The sequence below is a fragment of the Mytilus trossulus genome, chromosome 5 (genome assembly GCF_036588685.1).
Source record: "Mytilus trossulus isolate FHL-02 chromosome 5, PNRI_Mtr1.1.1.hap1, whole genome shotgun sequence".
Classification (NCBI taxonomy): domain Eukaryota; kingdom Metazoa; phylum Mollusca; class Bivalvia; order Mytilida; family Mytilidae; genus Mytilus; species Mytilus trossulus.
Window position 1 is genome coordinate 52,349,052 of NC_086377.1, and position 20,426 is coordinate 52,369,477.

The following is a 20,426-nucleotide window of genomic DNA, read 5'->3' on the forward strand; positions in this document are numbered from 1 at the left end:
AACTTTAAATCTGAAATTTATAAAAATTGAAAGGGAGCTTACATCAATAGATATAAACAATTCAAAGTTTCATGGACATTGGTGAAAGCCTTTTTGAGTTATTGTCCGAAGTGTTAAAAATCCCCCTTTTTTTTATGAATTTTTTTTATGAATTAAACTAGGCACAATGTGATACTTGTGACCTGTACACCATCTACATGGTTTCCACATTTTAACCTACTTTAGTGGGCTAATATGCTAACCCCTTTTTTCAGTAAGAAAATATCAAATTTTCCGTATTTTTGAAAAAAATCTCAGTAATCATTCATAAACTTGTATTTACATGTACCAATAAAAAATACTGACAAGTGGTTGCAAAATGATGTGCACTTAAATTTGTCGTTTAACATGTTGTCTGTAGTACATGTATGTATTCCAATCATTAATTGTTCAGATGATCTCGACTTGTCAAGGAGAAGTAGAGAAAGGGGAAAGCTACTTAATAAAATGCAAGTTTGCCTCTTCAGAAGTCAGTTAGTTCCCAACAATAGGTTGATAACTCCCAAGAAACCGGAAGCATTACATTGGCGTTTTCTAAATACCGGACCAGGACGGAAAAGTAATGATACAAATCCGCGTTTTACAAAATTGAACAGCGATGTTTACGACTCCGTCACTATTCGACTTTGAACATAATAGCGTAGTTTTTATCACAAAATCCGAAAAACTACAGAAAAATCGTAATGGTTGGCATCTTTGTAAAAAGATGTAGGGTCGGGGTTACTCAGTAACGGTCGGTCAGGAAACAGATATATATTTGTTTTGCCTCATGTGACTTCCCATGTGTGCTTAAATTCCATCACATGTTGAGTAAACGTGTGAAAAAGTTTTATTTTATACGGCACAACATATTTGGGAGATTAAATTCTAAAAGTAAGGTCAGGGGGGATAAAAACATAAGGACCAATAGGCTGTGCCTATTGTTCGGCATGTATCTTTTATTATTATTTATAACTTATCTTGACCAGATGACACCATTCATGATCAGTTCGTTGGTCCGAAAAGTCAATAGTCCGAAGGTTCAATGGTCCGAAGGGTCAATAGTCCGAAGGTTCAATGGTCCGAAGGGTCAATAGTCCGAAGGGGCGTTGGTTCGAAGGGAACTAGTCGGTAATGCTCTGTTAATAATCATCTCCCAGGGAAGGAGGGGATGGACAGGACCGGAACCCTGGAGTGGACGGGACCGGACTGAGGGACAGGAACCTGGGTGAATGGATAAGAGTGGACAGAGGGACGGGGGTAGAGGGAATGGGAAGCGGTGGTCAAATGGGCGGGAAGAGGGGGTAGAATGGATGGGAAGCGGGGAAAAAGGAAACGGGCGAAAAAACGGGATAAAATAAAAAAAATGGGAAAGTGGGGGTGCAGGGGTTTGAGGGGACGGTGGTAGAAGTGCTGGCTATGGGGTTTCGACACCCCCTGTCCACTCCCTCATAAATAGGTTTCAGGATAGAGAGACATTTTTTTTTCAATTAACAGGTGTTTTTTTTTTATTGAAGCCAGTGGAAATATGTGTGTAGTTTTCAAAATACGAGACATTTAGAAAATGGCGGGAAAAGGGTTTTCTTCAGACTTTACTATTTGTTAACATTGGAATTGTTTTTTACCCTTTAAGTAGCTGTCTGCCTAAGAATCATGCAAAATCAAAAATTAGTGGCAGACCCATTATTACATATTTCACTGAAATTGGCTGTAATATCAAGAAAAAGATGTAATAATATCATTAAACTTAATAATTCCTACTGATATGGGTCGATTTGGTTTTTATCAGATCATTCAGTTCATGGATTTTGAAGAAATGCACTGTTGTTTCCTTTATAAATTTTGCATTTTTAAATTGAAATAAAATCTTTTATCGGTTACATTCATTAAAAATCTTTATAAAATCTGAAAGATAATTGTTTTACTATCCAATTTTGAAAAGAAAATGATTTGGAAATAAATAAATTAATTTGCTAAAATTTAAAGAAATTTGTATTGTAAACAGTGTATTGGTTGCTAATGGAAGCTTCAAATTATCTCCCCTTTCGTGACTCTCCAGTGTAGAAATACAATTACCCTACAGTTGTATAGTAACAATATGGCTGAGGAAGTAGACATCTCAGAGCAGACTACACTTTTATGCAGCCTTTCTCACTTTTCTAAGACTCCATGTTCACATGTTTCAACCTCAGAAAATGCTTCAAAGTTATTTTATTTGAAAGAATGTAAGAAGTCAGTATCAAATCACTTACGTTCATTGAACATTTCATACGATGAGAACATTTTGACAGAAGGTCTTCTTATATGCTTACGTGTTGGTATATTTCGTTTAATGCCACATTTCACTGTTTGCCCTTATCATCGGTCATCTTTGGGGTTGAATTGGAAGAGGAAAACATCATGTGTATTTCCTGGCCATACTGGAAAGAGTAAAGGGGATAGACCGATATCATACAGGACCAGCTACGCTCTGATTTCCCAGGGAGGAACATTCTTGCCAATAGGATCAGGTAGGTTATTTCAGAGTTTTGAAATAATTATATTCTCATAAATGGTTGTATCTTTTTTGTCATTGATGCCCAAATAATGGAGTTACCATTTGATTTGTAAAAAAAGGGGGGGGGTAGGATGAAATTAAAAATAAGCAGGACAAGACTTTTGGTAAAGAAAGCAGGATTAGCAACTGGGTCACAAAAACCAGGATATAAAGAATATCACACTTGGAGAAAATTAAGAAAATTAATTCCTGCAAAAAAAAAAATCAGTTTGTAAGCCAATTTTATTGACAGTGTATCCCAAGATCTTATAATTTCCACAATTATGTTCTAATTGCTGGAAATTCAATTGCCATATTCAAAGTAAATGGAAGTAAAGATATAACACAATATAGAAACCATATATAGTACATTGTGCATTTACATGTAAACTCAAGAACATTTACAATAAAAAATGTCCTACTATTTACTTGCTCACTTGTTGGTACATGTATAGTCTATGAATGGGTAGCTTACTCAAAATGATCAACATTTTGTAGCTACAATGTTTAGCAGGTTATTCAACCGTTATATCTAATCTAGTTTGATCTTTTAAAAAAAAAATATGCCATGAATGTCATGAATGTTATTAGCTTTTCAGCATGTTTAGTATACATAATACATTTGAAAATAAGAAGATGTGGAATGATTGCCAATTAACTAATGATGGGACAATTAACTCTCAATAAAAAAAAATAATGTTTGCAAGTATAGGTTATTAACTTATATGGCATTCAACAAAGAACATTTGCTTACTTCACATAGAAAGCTTTAATTGTTTAAATGGTCAATGCAAGATTTGTGTAAAACAATCCAAACAAAAACAAAACATGCTGATTTTGTCATTCTTTTACTGTAGCAAAAATCAGGACCCTATAATTCAGCTGGTGTCTTTGGTTGCTGTTGATTTTCATTTTTTTAATGGCCATTCAATTAGTTGTCTCTTTTCCTATAGTTTCTTAATAGATATAGGAAGATGTGGTGTGAGTGCCAATGAGACAACTCTCCATCCAAATAACAATTTAAAAATTAAACCATTATAGGTTAAAGTACGGCCTTCAACACGGAGCCTTGGCTCACACCGAACAACAAGCTATAAAGGGCCCCAAAATTACTAGTGTAAAACCATTCAAACGGGAAAACCAACGGTCTAATAATATAAACAAAACGAGAAACGAGAAACACGTATATATTACATAAACAAACGACAACTACTGTACATCAGATTCCTGACTTAGGACAGGTGCAAACATTTGCAGCGGGATTAAACGTTTTAATGGGCCCAAACCTTCTCCCTTTTTCTGAAACAATAGCATAACATCACAACATATAAAAACATACGATAAACTATCAATTAGCAGACTTAACTCAATCAAAAAACGTATGATTACACAAAGAATACTCATTTTGGTTAAAAAGGTTGGACAAACTATTCATTGATATGCTTGTGGGTGTTTCATACAATGTATATTCCTAAAAGTTAATAGGGATTCAATTGAAAATAAATGTGTTATATTTTTATTTATATTGTTATATTTTATTTCAGCTATCTGTAAAGTCTGCAAAACAAAAACATGTAACATCCTAGAATCATTTCCTGATATGGTAAGAATAAACTTACTTCAAGTAATTTTTTATTACATGTCACTCAACTGTATACAAATGTAATACAGGATAGTTTTTACATTATTTATATATAGTCAAACAGTCAGTGTCTCCTTACAAACTTATGGAATGTGGATACTGACAATGTATGACTTAGGAGGAACATAAAAAAATAGTCAATATTTATAATATGTATAATTATGCATTAAGCATACCAATCCAAACCTGACAGAGAAATATTTCATGCTACATTCATTTCCTAAATTGATAATTCAGAACTATCTATTTTTTGTTGTTGTAATATAGTTTTTTTTTCAATTGTTAGATATGCATAATGATAATCCTTACATGTTTTATATAAACAAAAACAGATGTGGTATAATTGTCAATGAGACAACTCTCCATACAAGACCTACATTAGTAAATATAAGCAATTATAGGTTACAGTACAGCCTTCAATATGGAGCCTTGATTCACATCACAGGTATATTTTTAAAAGTAAACACACTACCAGTTTGTTATTTATTATTTTCCTAAATGATTTTTGAGTACAACATGTATATATTTATCTTTATTTTAGATGGACATTATTCCTGGTGATGAGAATTCAGGAGAAATAAAAATAAATGATCAGGTATGGATATTTATTTAGTTTATAAAAAAGTATTTCTATTGCAATTATTGTACATGTGTATCAATGATTTTGATTGGATGACAGGTTAACTCAATTTGTGTCAGTTAAACTACAGATTGACGTCCGCAAAGTTTCAAATATAATACAGTTATCTCTTAAATGTGGTATGGGTGCCAATAAGACATGGCTCTATCCAAGACGCAATGTAAATTAAGAAAGAAGAAGATTCACTTTTCAATAATATAGCATTTTTAAAAGCATAATTTAACCTTTCTCAGTAAACAGCAATAATTTAACATGATCTATGCAAAAGAAATTGACCACCAAGACAGCACATTTTTTGGAGATGTCTAGACACACTGAAATACAAAATACACAACTGAAAAATGGTTTGAACAAAATTTCACTGGAGACTCCATCATCTTCTTTTTGTAAAACATCCCCCAATTTATATTTTGAGAGGTAAAAATCCCATTTTGGTGGTCAAGCAATCACTTTTAAAACTACTTGTATTCTGTATACCAAACTAAAACTTTAGTTTCAATTTTAGGATACATATATGACGCCCGTCAAGCAAAAACCACCCTTATCGCATTTGACGTCGTTATCGGTAGTCAACGCTAGAATGTAACGTAGAACAAACCGATAAATTGCACATTGAAATTGAGATATTTTTTCTAAACATAGCGTTATCCATGTGAACTGCATAGTATAGTCTTATATTAAAACATTTAAATACTTCTGTCAAATAATGTCGTATTTACGATTTAAAATTTAATTTTGTAATACATTTTTATTAAAACTTTTCAAATGCTTGTTTTGACGTGCTGTATAATCTTACTTTCTTGAGCGGAATAATTTATAAACAATATAATAAAATCCCACACATCAGCAAGTCTCATTATGACATAGTACCACGATATGTGATGATTTACGTATGAACCGAACCTTCTACAATATATAAATAATACCAATGTTGTGTGAAAAAAAAATCCACTAAAATATTTTTGTAAAAAACACTTAAAGTTTTTTCCGCAGCTAGATTTCTTTTATACTTTTAATACAGCAAGTTATTGTATGAAGAACCCAAGAAAATAATTTAATATTTGGCACAACATCATTATGCATGCCAAATGCGGAAAATCTTGCATGGTTAATCACACGAGAGAGTTTGCTTACAAGAAATTAAGTACGACAGAGAAGAAAGTCTGTTTGAAATTTTTCGTCTTTTATTTTGCCACGCAATATTTACTTCTGTACAGAAAACAATAAACCAATTTTCCATGTTCAGTGGACCGTGAAAATGGGGTAGAAACTCTAATTTGGCATTGAAATTAGAAAGATCATATCATAGGGAACATGACTGTGTACTAAGTTTCAAAGTTATTGGACTTCAACTTCATCAAAAACTGCCTCGACCAAAAACTTTAAACTGAACTGGGACGAACGAACGGTACGACGACGAACGAACGAACGGCGGACTCACAGACCAGAAAACATAATGACCCTCTACTATCGTAGGTGGGGCATAAAAATTTGCAATGCGTTTAAAACTGTAAGTATTAAACAAATATCAGTCTATAATTATATCACTAACTGTAAAAAAAAAAGTGGGGGTATACTGTTTTACCTCTGTCTGTCCTTTAGTCAGTTCACCGTCAGTCCGTCCGTTCGTCCGTTGAATATTTTCGTCGCATTACAAGGAATTCTGAAATTTGGTTTCAGGGTTTATATAAATCAGTTATATCGTGCAATGCGTTTTCAGATTCATCACACAACAACTTCCTGTTTACCGAAATATTTTGGCGGGGGTATCATCAGTAAGTAGTAACTCAAAAGTTTCACTTGTTTTAAATGCTTTAAAGTTTACTTAAATTTCCTACTAGAATCACCAAAATCGGGTTTAGAGGTCCCGGCCACTCATCTTCTATGTGGAAAGGGGATGGAATTAACTTGGATCATACGGCACAAAAACTATAATAAACCTATAATTCGATTCTTTGGCTAGGATGTTGTCTTTTTGACAGATTCTGCATTAATTTTTCTCTCTCAATTTTATTCAGGACAAATTTTATCGTAATTATTGTTTTACATTTTCTAAAAGTGAACAAAATATAGGTGTTCTGCTTCCATTCGAAAACAAATTCTTTGAATCTTTTATTCTTAATGGTTTGTGTGGTAGGCCATGAAGAAACAAAACAACAAAGAAAGGAAGAAAAAACAACAGTTATCATTAGAAAATAAAAGATGCTAGAGGCTTGAGCTTATTCGAAATATGATTAACAATTTTGGATGCATACACGAGATTGTTTAAGCTGGTTAATCATTGTTACAATGTTGTCAAATATATGTATACTATTTAATGGTCGCAGTTCAATTTCATTTGTCTTAATTTTCTTTGATTGTGAATAAAACGAGATGCGGGATATTGTTTGACTTAAATTGAGTTGTTAACTTTCTTGAAATAAATATGCAACTCCAGTACGAAAGGTTATACAACGACGAGAAGACAATTTTTATATTGATGTTTTTGACTTAATAATCAGAAGTCACTGACTGGATCACCCGTCATGTAAATCTCTAAATTCACGGATAGATAAGGTTAATACTCCGATAATAAACTTTCAATGGAATTTTTAAACGCCATGTAAAAATCAGAAACAAAAACAAATGCAAGTTTGCAATATCGCGTTAATTTAAAAAAAAAAGATGATGCTGGATATATTAAAATGATCTGTAAACATGAAGCAAGGACTAACTGAGGCAGCACAAGCTGAAAAAAAAACAACAGATAATTAGATCACATCAAATAATCTTGTTGTTCTTCATATTTATTTCAATCTTGAAATGTCATACTTTAGATGTTAAAAAACGATCTATTTTACTTTTGCATAATGTTGAAATTTTCAAGTTCACTTCGAATCGAATTTCTCTGATAAGGGATATCCAGCGAAACTTATTATAATCATAGTAATACATAAAAATAGTCACGCATTTTAGCGCCTGTCCCAAGTCAGGAGCCTCTGGCCTTTGTTAGTCTTGTATTATTTAAATTTTAGTTTCTTGTGTACAATTTGGAAATTAGTATGGCGTTCATTATCACTCAACTAGTATATATTTGTTTAGGGGCCAGCTGAAGGACGCCTCCGGGTGCGGGAATTTCTCGCTACATTGAAGACCTGTTGGTGACCTTCTGCTGTTGTGTTTTTTTATTTTGGTCGGGTTGTTGTCTCTTTGACACATTCCCCATTTCCATTCTCAATTTTATCATATTTATTACGAAGACGGACAGATTGAAATTTCGCTTTCGAGATATATTTTTAAAATATAAAGTTTTTAAATGTTATTTTTAGCATGTCACTTTTAATTTAAAGTGCGTTTTAGTTTGTTTTGTAAAAATTTACATGCATATATATTTATTGCAAGAAATATATCTGAAATGGACGAAATATCACACGCAGCTGCAGTTCTCATTTAACGATAACATTGAAGATAATACATGTAGAAATGAACAATCCAAAGAAGGCAAAGATACGTATTTATTTGGTAAATTAAAATAAAAAGGCGTAGATAAATACCGTTCTAGATACGGAGAGCGAAAGCGAACACAATTTTACATACACTTTTGACGACAGGTAAGTTTGTCGAGATGTATTTCTGTTACCTATAGTATTCGAGAGTCCCGTTTAAAATCTTTGATTAAACACATCAACAGTAATAGAAATACCAAGAAAATATTTAAATTTTAATAGACGTTTGAGGGAAATTTCAAATCTGGTACAATATTTGAAAAATTAGGCTAGTCTGCATGGTTTACCACAAACAGTACCTCATAACAGACATGACTCTGAACCTCAGATTGTGTTATCTTCTTGTGAATCAAAACAGTCGGTTTTTGACACATATGTACCAGCATTTCAGACAAATGGAACTGGATGTAGATATAAGAAGTTGAGTATGAGTGTCAATGAAACAACTCACCAACCATGTCATAATTTAAAAAGGTAAACCCTCATAGGTCAAAGTACGGTCTTCAACACGGAGCATTTATAGACTAGATATGTCCACTGAACAGAATGAACAAATGTCTGTTCGCCTTGCTGTCCGCACATAATATTTGCATCTATATATTCTTATGTCGTAGGTGGGACTCTTATACTAGTATAATAGTCCTATGTCGTACGTATATGCCTTCAACATTGAGATAAAACATACAGTATGATCGTCGGCTATAAATGAGCCCGATATGAAAAATTTGAAACAACTAGATTAATCACAGCCGATTCCATTGAGTGTGTAGGCAAGGGTAATAACTTTGGTTAGCTAAGGTATACGCCCATCCTTTCGGAGTAGCCTGGTCTTATAACAGACAGATACAGATTGGTTATCTGTCTGATGAATTTACATTTAAAGGAGGATAGTTTACCTGAACTAAAAATGACTTCACAGTTAAGCTAGTGGCGAATCAAGATAACCAAAGATATTACCTTTGCCTTCACACTCAATAGAATCCGCTGTGAATTAATACCAGTATTAAACGCCCTATTGGCAAAATACATTCCACTCCTTTAGATTGAATGTTCAAAACACTGACCTTCAACGACAAATTCCCACATTGACCTCCTTTAATCTATATTTCATTTCTAATTTTATTGTCAATTTGATTTTGAATGGCCAAACTGTTTTAACTGTATGAATTGATTCAATCTGAACCTGAGAAAGATCGAATAAGAGTAAAAATTAGCCAAGTTGGTCCTTAATATCAAATAAATACAAACAGACACCACGCGTGAAATCATAAATCATAAACAGAAAACTCAGATGACCATGTCTTAAAATCAAACGAGTGATACAAAAAATAACACATAAATTTTAAGTTTGAGCAACACGAACCCCATGAAAAACAGATAGTGTCCTGTAAGAATCAGGAGTTCACATTTCAGTGTTGTTTTGCTTATTATATTTTAGATAACACTGAAATTTCTACCAAAATAAAAAGAATTCTTTTATATTTGAAATCCAACAAATGAAAGTCTTAGTTTATTGTTCTGTTATTGTAGGAGAAAAAAAGTCGGTATATGACGGACTATCTTGCTTTGTGTGTGCTACATGTAACTGAACAATATTAGAAAAAAAGCCTTTGGTCATACTAAACGTTTGGTAGATTTTGTCAAGCTAAAAAAAATATTGACGATCAAACTGTGATACTGTATCGCATGTGACAGAATTCTTCCAACAATCATCATCAATTAGTTAAGTCGGTTAACATTGTAAGCAAGAGAACGATGAAACTACTTAGAAAATGGATAGATTAGAAACCGCAATTTTTTCTGTCTAGATTAAACCTATTCTATGATATCAGAAAGAACCATTATTTCATCGTTGCTCATGATAAATCAGAAATTAATTTTGCCAAAAAAAAAAATGCACAAAATAAAAAGAAATAGATACTCTGCATTGTCCTTGATAATAGTTTGATAAGTTGGCTCGTCCTGTAGATATTCATGTAGCCAGAACTGCACGTGTTAGGTAGATACATCTATACATGTATTTAAAAAAATCGTCCATATGCTAGGAAGGGATATCAGGTTACATTTGGTCAAGCACCAGGGGAAGAGTAAAGTAGTAAATTGCAGCAAACTTAAATTGACGTCAAAATGTATGATTTCAACGTTACGTTGAATTTTACGTTAGAACACATTTCATGTGTTACCAAAATTGAAATTTCTAAACTAATTTTTCACCGATTGTTTTCAAATTTTTTACATTGTGTTGGCATGAGTATTTTATGTTTAATTTATTAAAAATCTGATAATTCATAATTTTTGCCATAAGGGTCGTTTTTGCTTGTCGGGCGTCATATATATTTTATTCATTTATCTTTTAGATGGACATTTATCCTTGTGACATGGATTCTGATGGTCATTATTTAGAGCATAAGGTATGGATTTTTGTGTGATGTTTTTGCTATATATTTGTAATGTGCCATTAGTATTATTGATGATTTAACAGGAAAACCTCTTAAAAAATGTCATAATCACTTCCATTCAATTATAAATAAAATGTGTTATGATTGCCATTGAGACAGCTCTCAAGCTCAGACATAACTTTACATTACTACAGAGTCTTCAACATGGAATAAAAGCACAAATCCCATAGCCAGTGATCAAAGATCTTCACAGGACGACTGTCAGTTAAAAGATTTACATAGTTTTTTACATACAGAATTCATACCAATTATGATTTAAATTTAAAAAATGGGTATAAACTTGGTTTTTATTTAGGATGTACTGGATGAAAAAAAAAAATACACAAATGTATTTGCAAAAAGATAAATAATATGATGAAATGGTGATCCAATTCATATTATCTTTTCTATTCATCATCTCAGTAATTCTGTTTTTAATTACTCTGCATTTTACTGTTCAAACTTCTTTGTTTTTATTAGTTTTCAGTAGTTGAACAGAACCAGACAAGATATAAGTGCATGCAGTCAGAAGATACGACAGCTAAGGAAGAAAATGACATGGTATGAACATTAACACATAAATAAGAAAAAATTAACTGCTTTTTAAAAATAAATCAACTATAAAAGTTCAATGTCATAGAATTTAACTACCGGTTATATTGCTTTTATAATACCACTCCATTTATACTGGTTAAATTCTTATAATTACATTTGATGTATGTTTCATTATAATACTTTATTTTGATTGGCTAACTGTATATCATTTGTTATTCCGTAAGCAATTGTATCAGTCAATAAAACTTTTCATTCATGATAACACGTGGTCCCACAATAAAGTGCACTGGTAAATAAAATACAAAAATTATAAAATTCGTACTTTCGTGATCATAGCAAATAAATGTAATTATAAGTATTGAATGCTTCTTTTGTAACTTTATAGAGTGTAAAAGCGTTGACCGTGCGCACATTTTTAGTATGAAGCGCTTCCGCGCTTCATACAAAATGTACTTCGGTCAACGCTTTTACACCCCAATAAAGTTACAAAAAGAAGCATTCAATTCTTAAATAAATAATAAAACTTATTTGTGTCAATAAATGAACTTGTGTTTTTATACGTCCATCAATTTTGACAGGAGGAATTATGGTATTCAAGTGTCAGCCGTCCGTCCTTCTGTCTGTCCATTGTAAACATTTCGCACTGTAACTAGAGAACAATTTACCCAAATTTCTTCAAACTGAGCATAGTTGAGTCTTATGATAGTCAAACGATCTGTATACCTGAAAATGAGACCGTCAGTCTGTCCCATGAAATTTTGTCACATTTTTTTCAGATCCTGTTTTTTTCAAATTTGGTATCCATGTTCATATATATATTAGAGCTATCTATACCAGGTGCTATGTTTTCAGATTCATCGCTAAACAAATTCCTGTTTACCCTGTTCCTTTTTTGGAATGAGGATGAGCAAGATATAATTAAAACATATCTTGTATTCTTCTTGCATGTATTGCACACATGTATGTTTGTAATTAGAACCTGAAATAAATTCCTCTTTTCAGATAAGTGAAGATGAAGCATCTATATGGATTTCACAGTCTGATTCAGAAAATTATACGGTATTTTTTTTAAAGAATTACACAATAGAAAAAAAGAATATATATAAAGATTCATTATACAAAATCAGTGCATACACAGAAAAAAAAAATTAAAACAGCCACATATAAGTTATAACATATATTGATATATCCTCATAAACATTTCCTTGTATGAAGTATTTTAAGCCTTTTTATACCTTGATAGTTCAGCTTTACTAACTCAATTTCAGTAAGTTGTTTAGACCCCCTATCTTTAAAAAAAAGAAGGAAAATATATATGCCCTACCAAGAATCTAGATAAAAAAATGTAGTAAACACACAGTCAATATGGACCCACAATCAAAGTTTTGGGGGTATATAGGAATCACCCTGTCAGTCTATATAAAAAAGAAGATGTGGTATGATTGCCAATTAGACAACTCTCCATAAGAGACCAACATGACACAGAAATTAACAACTATAGGTCACCCTAGGGACTTCAACAATGAGCAAAGCCCATACCGCATAGTCAGCTATAACAGACTCCTAAATGACAATTTAAAACAATTCAAACGAGGATACTAACGTCCTTTTTTATATAAAAAAATTAACAAATTAATAACAAATATTTAACACATAAACAAACGACAACCACTGAATTACAGGCTTCTGACTTGGGACAGGCTCATACATATATCTTGTAAGTGCAACTCCTCCCAATCAAATTGATAGATACTAATGAATTTTTACACAGATGCAGTACACAACCTGAGGATATACATGAAGAAGAAAAAAACCTGGTTCAAAATATTTAAAGGGAGATAATTGAACTTACTTAGTTTGAAATTGCAATATGTGGTAACAGGTCTTGTAAGCGCAACTTCTTCTTAAAGCCTTGATGGATATTGATGAAACTTGACACACTTGCAGTACATAATCTGAGAATGTGCATGAAAGACAAAAATCCTGGTCCAAAATATTTTAAGGGAAATAATTGAACTAATTTAGTTTATTGAAGTTTATTGGAAGTGGGGGTATCCTTTAGTGAGTTAACTCACAGTTCTATGCAACTCTTGGAATGTCAGATACAATCCACTCTCGTTTCATTTTATTTATATCCCTCAAACAGAAACTGAGTTATGACGACCCCAACAATCTATAATTTCACATTAAAATTTTAACCACCCCAACAGAAAAAAAATCTTTGGCGTTCCATGCCATTGCCAATGATTCAAGACAGATGATTTAAAAAAAAGCAATCTGAGTTATATGTATTTAAAAAAATGAAATCTATTGCAATTCCTATTTTTTAAAGGTTTCTCTGCCATCATCTCAGATATCATCATGGAGTGCAGAAAATGACATACAAAGAAACACATTAGAGGAAATAAACAGTGCACTGAACATCATTGGTGGGGGAAAAATCAGTCCAATTACATACCAAATAAGGAAGGATGTTAACGAACTCAAACCAAGAACAGTGCGCAGCCTGAAGAGAAAAGCATCTGCTACTGTTCATGAAGCTCTTGACTGTCTTGCACCATTTCAAGCAAAAAAAGTTTGGCAACTCATAGATATGGACATGGTAAATATACTGCCCTTGAAACAAACTATTTTTGAGATTAATGTAATATATTTTATACTTGGCCTATGTAAAAAGTATTTGCAATTTGAGTAAACAGTCACAAGTCATAGAATATAGAATCTAACCCCCTAACATTATTTTTCAATGATGAAATAAATTAGTCTTAGCAAACAATTTTGATTTAAATGTCTTCCCAAAGGTCATTATGAAACAACTGCTCTGAAACCATTTGAAACTTCTGGCAATTATTTTCTATCACATGTGTTTGACCTATTTATATACACATTTTGATCTGACAACTGTTTTAGGAGTTATAGAATTTTCACATTTCTACTGGGTATTTCAAAATGCTGCATGCTTGGCAGAGAAGCAGCAAATACCAATTTCAAGTATTTGGTTTTACCAGGCTGAGAGTTGAACTCACAACCTACCGCACTCAAGCCGATTACGCTAACCATAACATCACTGAGGCAGATACCCTTATTTGAGATTATAATTTAAAAATATAACTTAAATGTTAATTTTTGAAATGTTATTTCAGTGTTCAACACCATCACTTAAAGTAGATGAGCTGGTTGTTCAACTCTTCAAAGAATCAACTGACAAGTGTACCAAAAAGCAGTTTCTGTCAATGATCTCATTAAATTACACAAAGCAGCAGCTGAGAGACATATTTCCTGGCATTAGCATATATGAGATTGACCAAGCCAGAATACATGCAAAGACTTGTGGAAAAGGTATTACACTCTTCATAATCAGTTCTGTATGTCTCTCTTAGGATATTACACCCACTCTTTGAAATACCAAAGTTACAAAAATGACAAATTGAGGATTTTTTTGTAAATACTGAAACCATTTATTTATAATATTTTAAAAGTACATGTATCAATGTCATTTGCAGTGATTATGAAAGGACACTGTCAGTCTTTGCATCAAAAAAATGTAAGTGGTACTTTTCTCTTGGCCAGACACAATCAAAGTTTGTATTTTAAAGATTCCTGTTTGCTTGATTTCAGATTTATTTTTACATTCATAGCTCTTCATTAGCATCCTTAGATTTGGTTAATTTTGTTCTTAAAAGCAAGTTCTACTGAGTAATTGATTATACATACATGGCTCTTGAACTTACTTTTTACTAAAACGTATATTTGTTGTATCATTTGTGAGCATAACATCTATTTGATATATTTCAGGTGTTCCACCTCCAATTAAAGAAAAATGTGTTCGCCAAAAAATGAATAAAGATAAGCTTGATCATGCACTAGATTTCTTCCTGAATCCTTCATTTCATCAGGTAAATATATTTTCATTATGTTGCCTGTGAGCATGTGGAAAGATTACCTTCTGTCGTCTTGCATCTGCTTCGTAGTACATGTATGTGTGGTCTTCACAAAATTTTCTCAACTAGGTCATGTAGGTGTCAGAAGCTTTATCTTATGTGCTATACTGTGAGAAGTGATTTTTTTGCGGCTGCTCATCGAACTCCTGCTTAAACTTGCTGTTTCTTAAGGACATACTTCTTCCATGGAAGCCCATCTAATCAATTTGTAAAATTTTATTTATTTTACTAACTAACTTTGAAACCATTTGTTTTTTTTGAATGGTCATGATTTGAAGGCCTGCTAAACTTCAAAATTTTAAAATGATAATATTGATAAGATGAATACCTGAAATAATTTGCATAATCAGTATTTCAGAATGTGATAGATTATGAAACATGTGTCCTAAGTATTTGTCTGTAATGTATTTATTTTTCAGGTAACTTCAGTTGGCACTAAGCAGATGCATTTACGAAATGGAGAAGTCATCACCATCCCACAGGTTGTAAGGACAGCATGTCACTCAACACTAGTGACAATTTACCAATCATTCTGCCAAGAAACAGATTTCTCACCTTTGTCCAGAGCCACTCTTTTCAAAATTTTGGCTGCATGTCCTGCATCAAAAAGAACTAATCTAAAAGGACTGGATAATGTTGCAGCAGATAGTGCTTTGGGATTTGAGACTCTATTATCAACTCTGTCAAGCATTGAAAGATATGTGTCAGATAATGACAAGCTAATACAAGTTAAGGAATGCAGAGAAAACCTGTTAGCAGCAAAGCTTTACTTGAAAACAGATTTCAAGGCTCACATTAAGCAAAAGGATAGATGTGCTGATCACTGCATTAGTTTTGCCCTTTCTGATCCTATGGATCAGAAACATCAGCAGCTGTGCAGTGATCACATTCATGACACAAGCTGTGACAGGTGTGATTTATTTACCAACACTGTTCTGGAGGTCAAAAGCCAGATCCGTAATTTAGGAGGTATGATACACTGTTAGTAAAACAAATATTGAATTACAATGTCAAAAATATTATTTGTATGCCCCACCTACGATTGTAGAGGGGCATTAGGTTTACTGGTCTGTGGGTCTGTTCGTTTGTCTGTCTGTCTGTCCACTGTCAGGTTAAAGTTTTTAGTCAAGTTAGTTTTGATGAAGTTAAAGTCCAATTAAATTGAAACTCAGTGCACTTTTTCCCTATGATATGATCTTTCTTATTGTAATGCCAAATTATAGATTTGACACCAATTTCACGGTCCACTGAACATAGATAATGAGAGACCTGTGTCGGGTTAAATTTTTTGGTCAAGGTAGTTTTTGATTAAGTTTTAGTCCAAACAACTTTAAACTTAGTACACATGTTCACTATGATATGATCTTTCTAATTGTAATGCCAAATTATAGTTTCGACACCAATTTGACAGTTTTGAAGTGGTGGTTTGTCATCAGTAATTAATCTGTAACTCAGTGCATCAACAACAGTGTCAGTTTATATAGATTTTAATAAAATTATTGTAATAAGAAAGTAAACTAAACTGAAATGTTTTTTAACTATTGCAGATGAACTTCCACCAGATTTACTATCTGACATATATGGTGACATTGAATCAGCCTGTGAAAGAATAACAGATTGGAAAAGACACATTGTAAGAACCATCAACCAAGACAAAGGCCGCAGTGATCTTTTGAAGAGCCTTTCACCAGAACAAGCAGTCATTGTCATGGACTGGGCCATGAAATTCTTACCCATGTCTTTTAGGGAAAAACAAAGTGACTGGTTTGGACAGAAAGGTGTCAACTGGCATGTCTCTGTTTGTATTTATAAGTCAGAGAATGAAGAGTTGAAGGTTTGTATTATTATTTTTTTTTTTTGTAAAAAAAAGTGTTTTTGGGTATATCTACCAACCCACTCCTCCACCAGCACCCTACACAAAAGAAAAACTTTTTTTTTTTTTAAATAAATGAAATAAAAGTAAATAAAAACTACTGTGATCAGAGCTCACACAATTATACCCCTGATCCTTGCAAATTTCATGTTTTGGTATTGGGAACCCCAAAAATCAATTTGATCAAGTACAAAATAGGAGGTGCACACTGGCATAATATGATTGAGATTCTCAAAAAGTTTCATTACAAAGAAGGGGTAATGCAAATTGTACACAATTTGGTTTAAGATATAAAATAGGTCAAACACTGTACTCAATGCTTCTGTCAAAAGATATCTGGATGCAAAAGATAAAAAAAATCATAGGTCAATGAGATATTTACCAAAGATATTTGGCAGGAAAAACGTTATTTCTCAATTTTTTTACCAGTTTCATTTCTAAATAATTATTGAAAAGATTTTGAAAGGTTATAAAAATGGCTTATAATTGAACAAGTAAAAGATTTATGATAAATTAGGGGTAAGCATTCAAAAATATTTATGACAGTCAAATGGATAAAACCTGAGGATTCCTAAAGTCTGACAAAAATTACAAAACATGACTAGCAAACATCTTTTAAAAATGTCTTTTCTATTTCAGCACAGAACTTTTGCACATTGTGTAGAAGCAACCAAACAGGACTGGTATACTGTGTCTGCACTTTTGGAGCATACTTTGCAGACCATCAAGAGCCAGTTGCCAAATATCAAAACTGTCTTCTTACGCAGTGACAATGCTGGCTGTTACCATTGTGGTAACCTTTGGTTCTCCATTCCTTTTATTAGTGAAAGGACAGGTATGTTGTATGTAGGTTAAGAATTTACCATTGATAAGTATGTATCAAATGTTACCTGATTTTCTTACTTGATTTTCTTATCTAAAAATACTTTATTGCACACAAACAATTTATGGATGGATAGGAGTAGAACATGATAATAAAAACTAAATATTAAGGACTAGAGCATGATGATCAGATTGGAACATTGACCGTTACTTCGTACGGGTCTGACATACAGAGCTTGATTTTTATATGCATAAGGTAACCGTCTGATAGCAGATTGTTAAGAAACAATTGAAGTAATCTTTTGATGTATAGTTTTCTAAATAGTTTTTTTTTTTGTAGGAGTTTATATAAAAAGATATGACTTCAGCGAAGCCCAAAGCGGAAAGTCATACTGTGATGCCAAAATTGCACACATGCGAGGGAAAATCAGACAGTGCGTTTCAAATGGAAAAAATGTAGTTTGTGCTTCAGATATGAAGTCTGCAATAGATGACTATGGGGGAGTATTTGGATGCCAAGCAGCTCATGTGGAAATCACAAATACTTTGGATGATCATAGAGCAACTGGTCTTATTAAAGGAATCTCCAAAATATCCAATATAGAGTTTCAGGAAAATATGCAAATAACTATGTGGAAAGCATATGGTATTGGCCAAGGGAGAAATATATCTGTTCAGGGACAAATGAATAGTCAAGATGAAAGGTTGGTACAATTTACTAAACATAATAATATTTTGCATGGTATATGTTGTTTCAGCTGCCTAGCAAATATGCCTATCCTGACATTGATTTCGATAATAGATTATTTGTCTATGGTGTTTTATAGCATGAAAACAATGGGTCCCCATTTTAAGTGAATTAGTAATTCAAAAGAATGGATTTGGGTATTAAAATTCATGACACAAAATCAATTCATGGACCACTATCCACAATCTACCAAATGATGATAATGGTGTTGATGTAAGCAGTTACATGTCACAGTACAACCTTAAACTATTGACAAAAATCATTCTGTTTAGATAGTTTGACATTATAAATATGTGAAGTTTCATATAATAACAACTGTTAAAACAAAAACCAATATGATAAATAGCAATTAATGACTTGAGACCATATTGGTCATGTTTCTGTTCACACAATCATGTTTTATTAAAATACATACATGTATAATCATGATTTATTTTTATAAAAAGATGAATTTGAATTTTATAAACTTTTTTCAGGTCATTGAAAGTGATAGCTGATTTTAAACCTCCAATGAAGGTGGAAGGATCCATAAAGCAGAGTTCTGCAGGTGATGGTTTCAGTTGTCAAGAAGGTTGTGTTCAGACCTTTACCTCATTTATGGATATGCATATGCATTGTTTGATTGGTGATCACAACTATGATCTACAACAAATGTCAACTTATGACAAGATTAAGCTCAGATGGTATGATGCTTGTATAAACTTGTCTGAAATATTGAATTTTAATCGAACTGATGCTTCTCAACCAAATATCTCACAAGATATAGCCAAAGAACAACAAGGTTGGGCCTTAAAAAAAGAAAGGAAGCATGTGAGATTTTCAGACAAAGTTAAATTATATCTAAAGTCAATATTTGAAGATGGTGAAAAGAGTGGGAACAAGATGAATGCTGGTACTGTAGCAAGAAATATGAGAGTTGCGCTAGAGAATGGTACCAAAAAGTTTTGCAACAGTGAATACTTAAATGCTAGTCAAATCACATCTTACTTTTCATGGTTAACTGCAGAGAAAAAAATGCCATCAAAGTCTTCAGAGGATATTGACAGTGCGGTAGCTCTTATCGAGAGGTTTGAAGCCATAGAAGAAATAACAGCTTTAATCTAACAATGATTTTTTTAATAGTACTGTGTAATTTGTGTTAGTTGTGTCATTCATACTGAACACACTTCTTTTTTTAAGTTAACCATTGTTTTAACACATTGTTTTTATAAGAACATAATTATAAAATGATATAGCTAAATTCATCAAAATCTAAACAAATCAAAATTATTGGCAAAATAACCCCCCTTTTTTTAAAGAGAATTCTTGCTAATATTGCCTTATAAATGAAAAGTCAATGTCTTTGTCATATAACTATTGAGTTTTCAGTCTGGACACTTTTTATATTCTATTTAATAAAAAAATGAATGGAAGTATAGGGGTTTCAGAAAGGAAAAGTTAAACACAAAAAATTAAAATGTTGATAAATTGTGGAAATTGTTCCAAATAAATAGGGGTCATCTGATATTGCAAACAATAAGTTAATACAATGCAGATGAAAAACAGATTGTCAAAAGACCTGATAAGTAAAATCATGTGCCAAAAAATATTAAAATTGTTGTTTTTTGGGCTAGAAAAATGATGAAAAAAAATCCCATTTTTTTGTTATGTTGCTATGGAAAATTTGGTTACTATGGTGACTGAGGAAATTTTAAATAGTCTTTTACTCTTTAAACATTACATAGTGAA

At 32.4% G+C, this 20,426-nt stretch overlaps 2 protein-coding genes across 2 annotated transcripts; both read left to right on the forward strand.

Annotated features, from left to right (window-relative positions):
- The first annotated feature begins 1,662 nt into the window (after window positions 1-1,662).
- On the forward strand, window positions 1,663-14,035 carry LOC134719713 (uncharacterized). The gene is made up of 7 exons (XM_063582678.1): window positions 1,663-2,528; window positions 4,099-4,157; window positions 4,738-4,791; window positions 10,679-10,732; window positions 11,240-11,320; window positions 12,317-12,373; window positions 13,647-14,035. Exons 1-7 carry the CDS (start codon window positions 2,117-2,119, stop codon window positions 14,007-14,009), a joined length of 1,080 nt encoding a protein of 359 aa, XP_063438748.1. The 5' UTR covers window positions 1,663-2,116; the 3' UTR covers window positions 14,010-14,035.
- A 447-nt stretch (window positions 14,036-14,482) lies between these two features.
- On the forward strand, window positions 14,483-19,874 carry LOC134718909 (uncharacterized). The gene is made up of 7 exons (XM_063581757.1): window positions 14,483-14,653; window positions 15,110-15,210; window positions 15,675-16,224; window positions 16,803-17,089; window positions 17,768-17,963; window positions 18,291-18,654; window positions 19,175-19,874. Exons 1-7 carry the CDS (start codon window positions 14,548-14,550, stop codon window positions 19,800-19,802), a joined length of 2,232 nt encoding a protein of 743 aa, XP_063437827.1. The 5' UTR covers window positions 14,483-14,547; the 3' UTR covers window positions 19,803-19,874.
- Window positions 19,875-20,426: the final 552 nt, after the last annotated feature.

What these genes read in the sequence shown, in the direction of transcription:
- LOC134719713 (XM_063582678.1), top strand. Translation starts at nt 2,117, where the DNA reads ATGGCTGAGGAAGTAGACATCTCAGAGCAGACTACACTTTTATGCAGC. An exon ending in TAGAATCATTTCCTGATATG is followed by an intron (nt 4,158 to 4,737) that starts GTAAGAATAAAC and finishes TCTTTATTTTAG; the next exon opens with ATGGACATTATTCCTGGTGA. An exon ending in AAATAAAAATAAATGATCAG is followed by an intron (nt 4,792 to 10,678) that starts GTATGGATATTT and finishes TTTATCTTTTAG; the next exon opens with ATGGACATTTATCCTTGTGA.
- LOC134718909 (XM_063581757.1), top strand. Translation starts at nt 14,548, where the DNA reads ATGATCTCATTAAATTACACAAAGCAGCAGCTGAGAGACATATTTCCT. An exon ending in CAGAGAATGAAGAGTTGAAG is followed by an intron (nt 17,090 to 17,767) that starts GTTTGTATTATT and finishes TTTCTATTTCAG; the next exon opens with CACAGAACTTTTGCACATTG. An exon ending in TTTTATTAGTGAAAGGACAG is followed by an intron (nt 17,964 to 18,290) that starts GTATGTTGTATG and finishes TTTTTTTTGTAG; the next exon opens with GAGTTTATATAAAAAGATAT.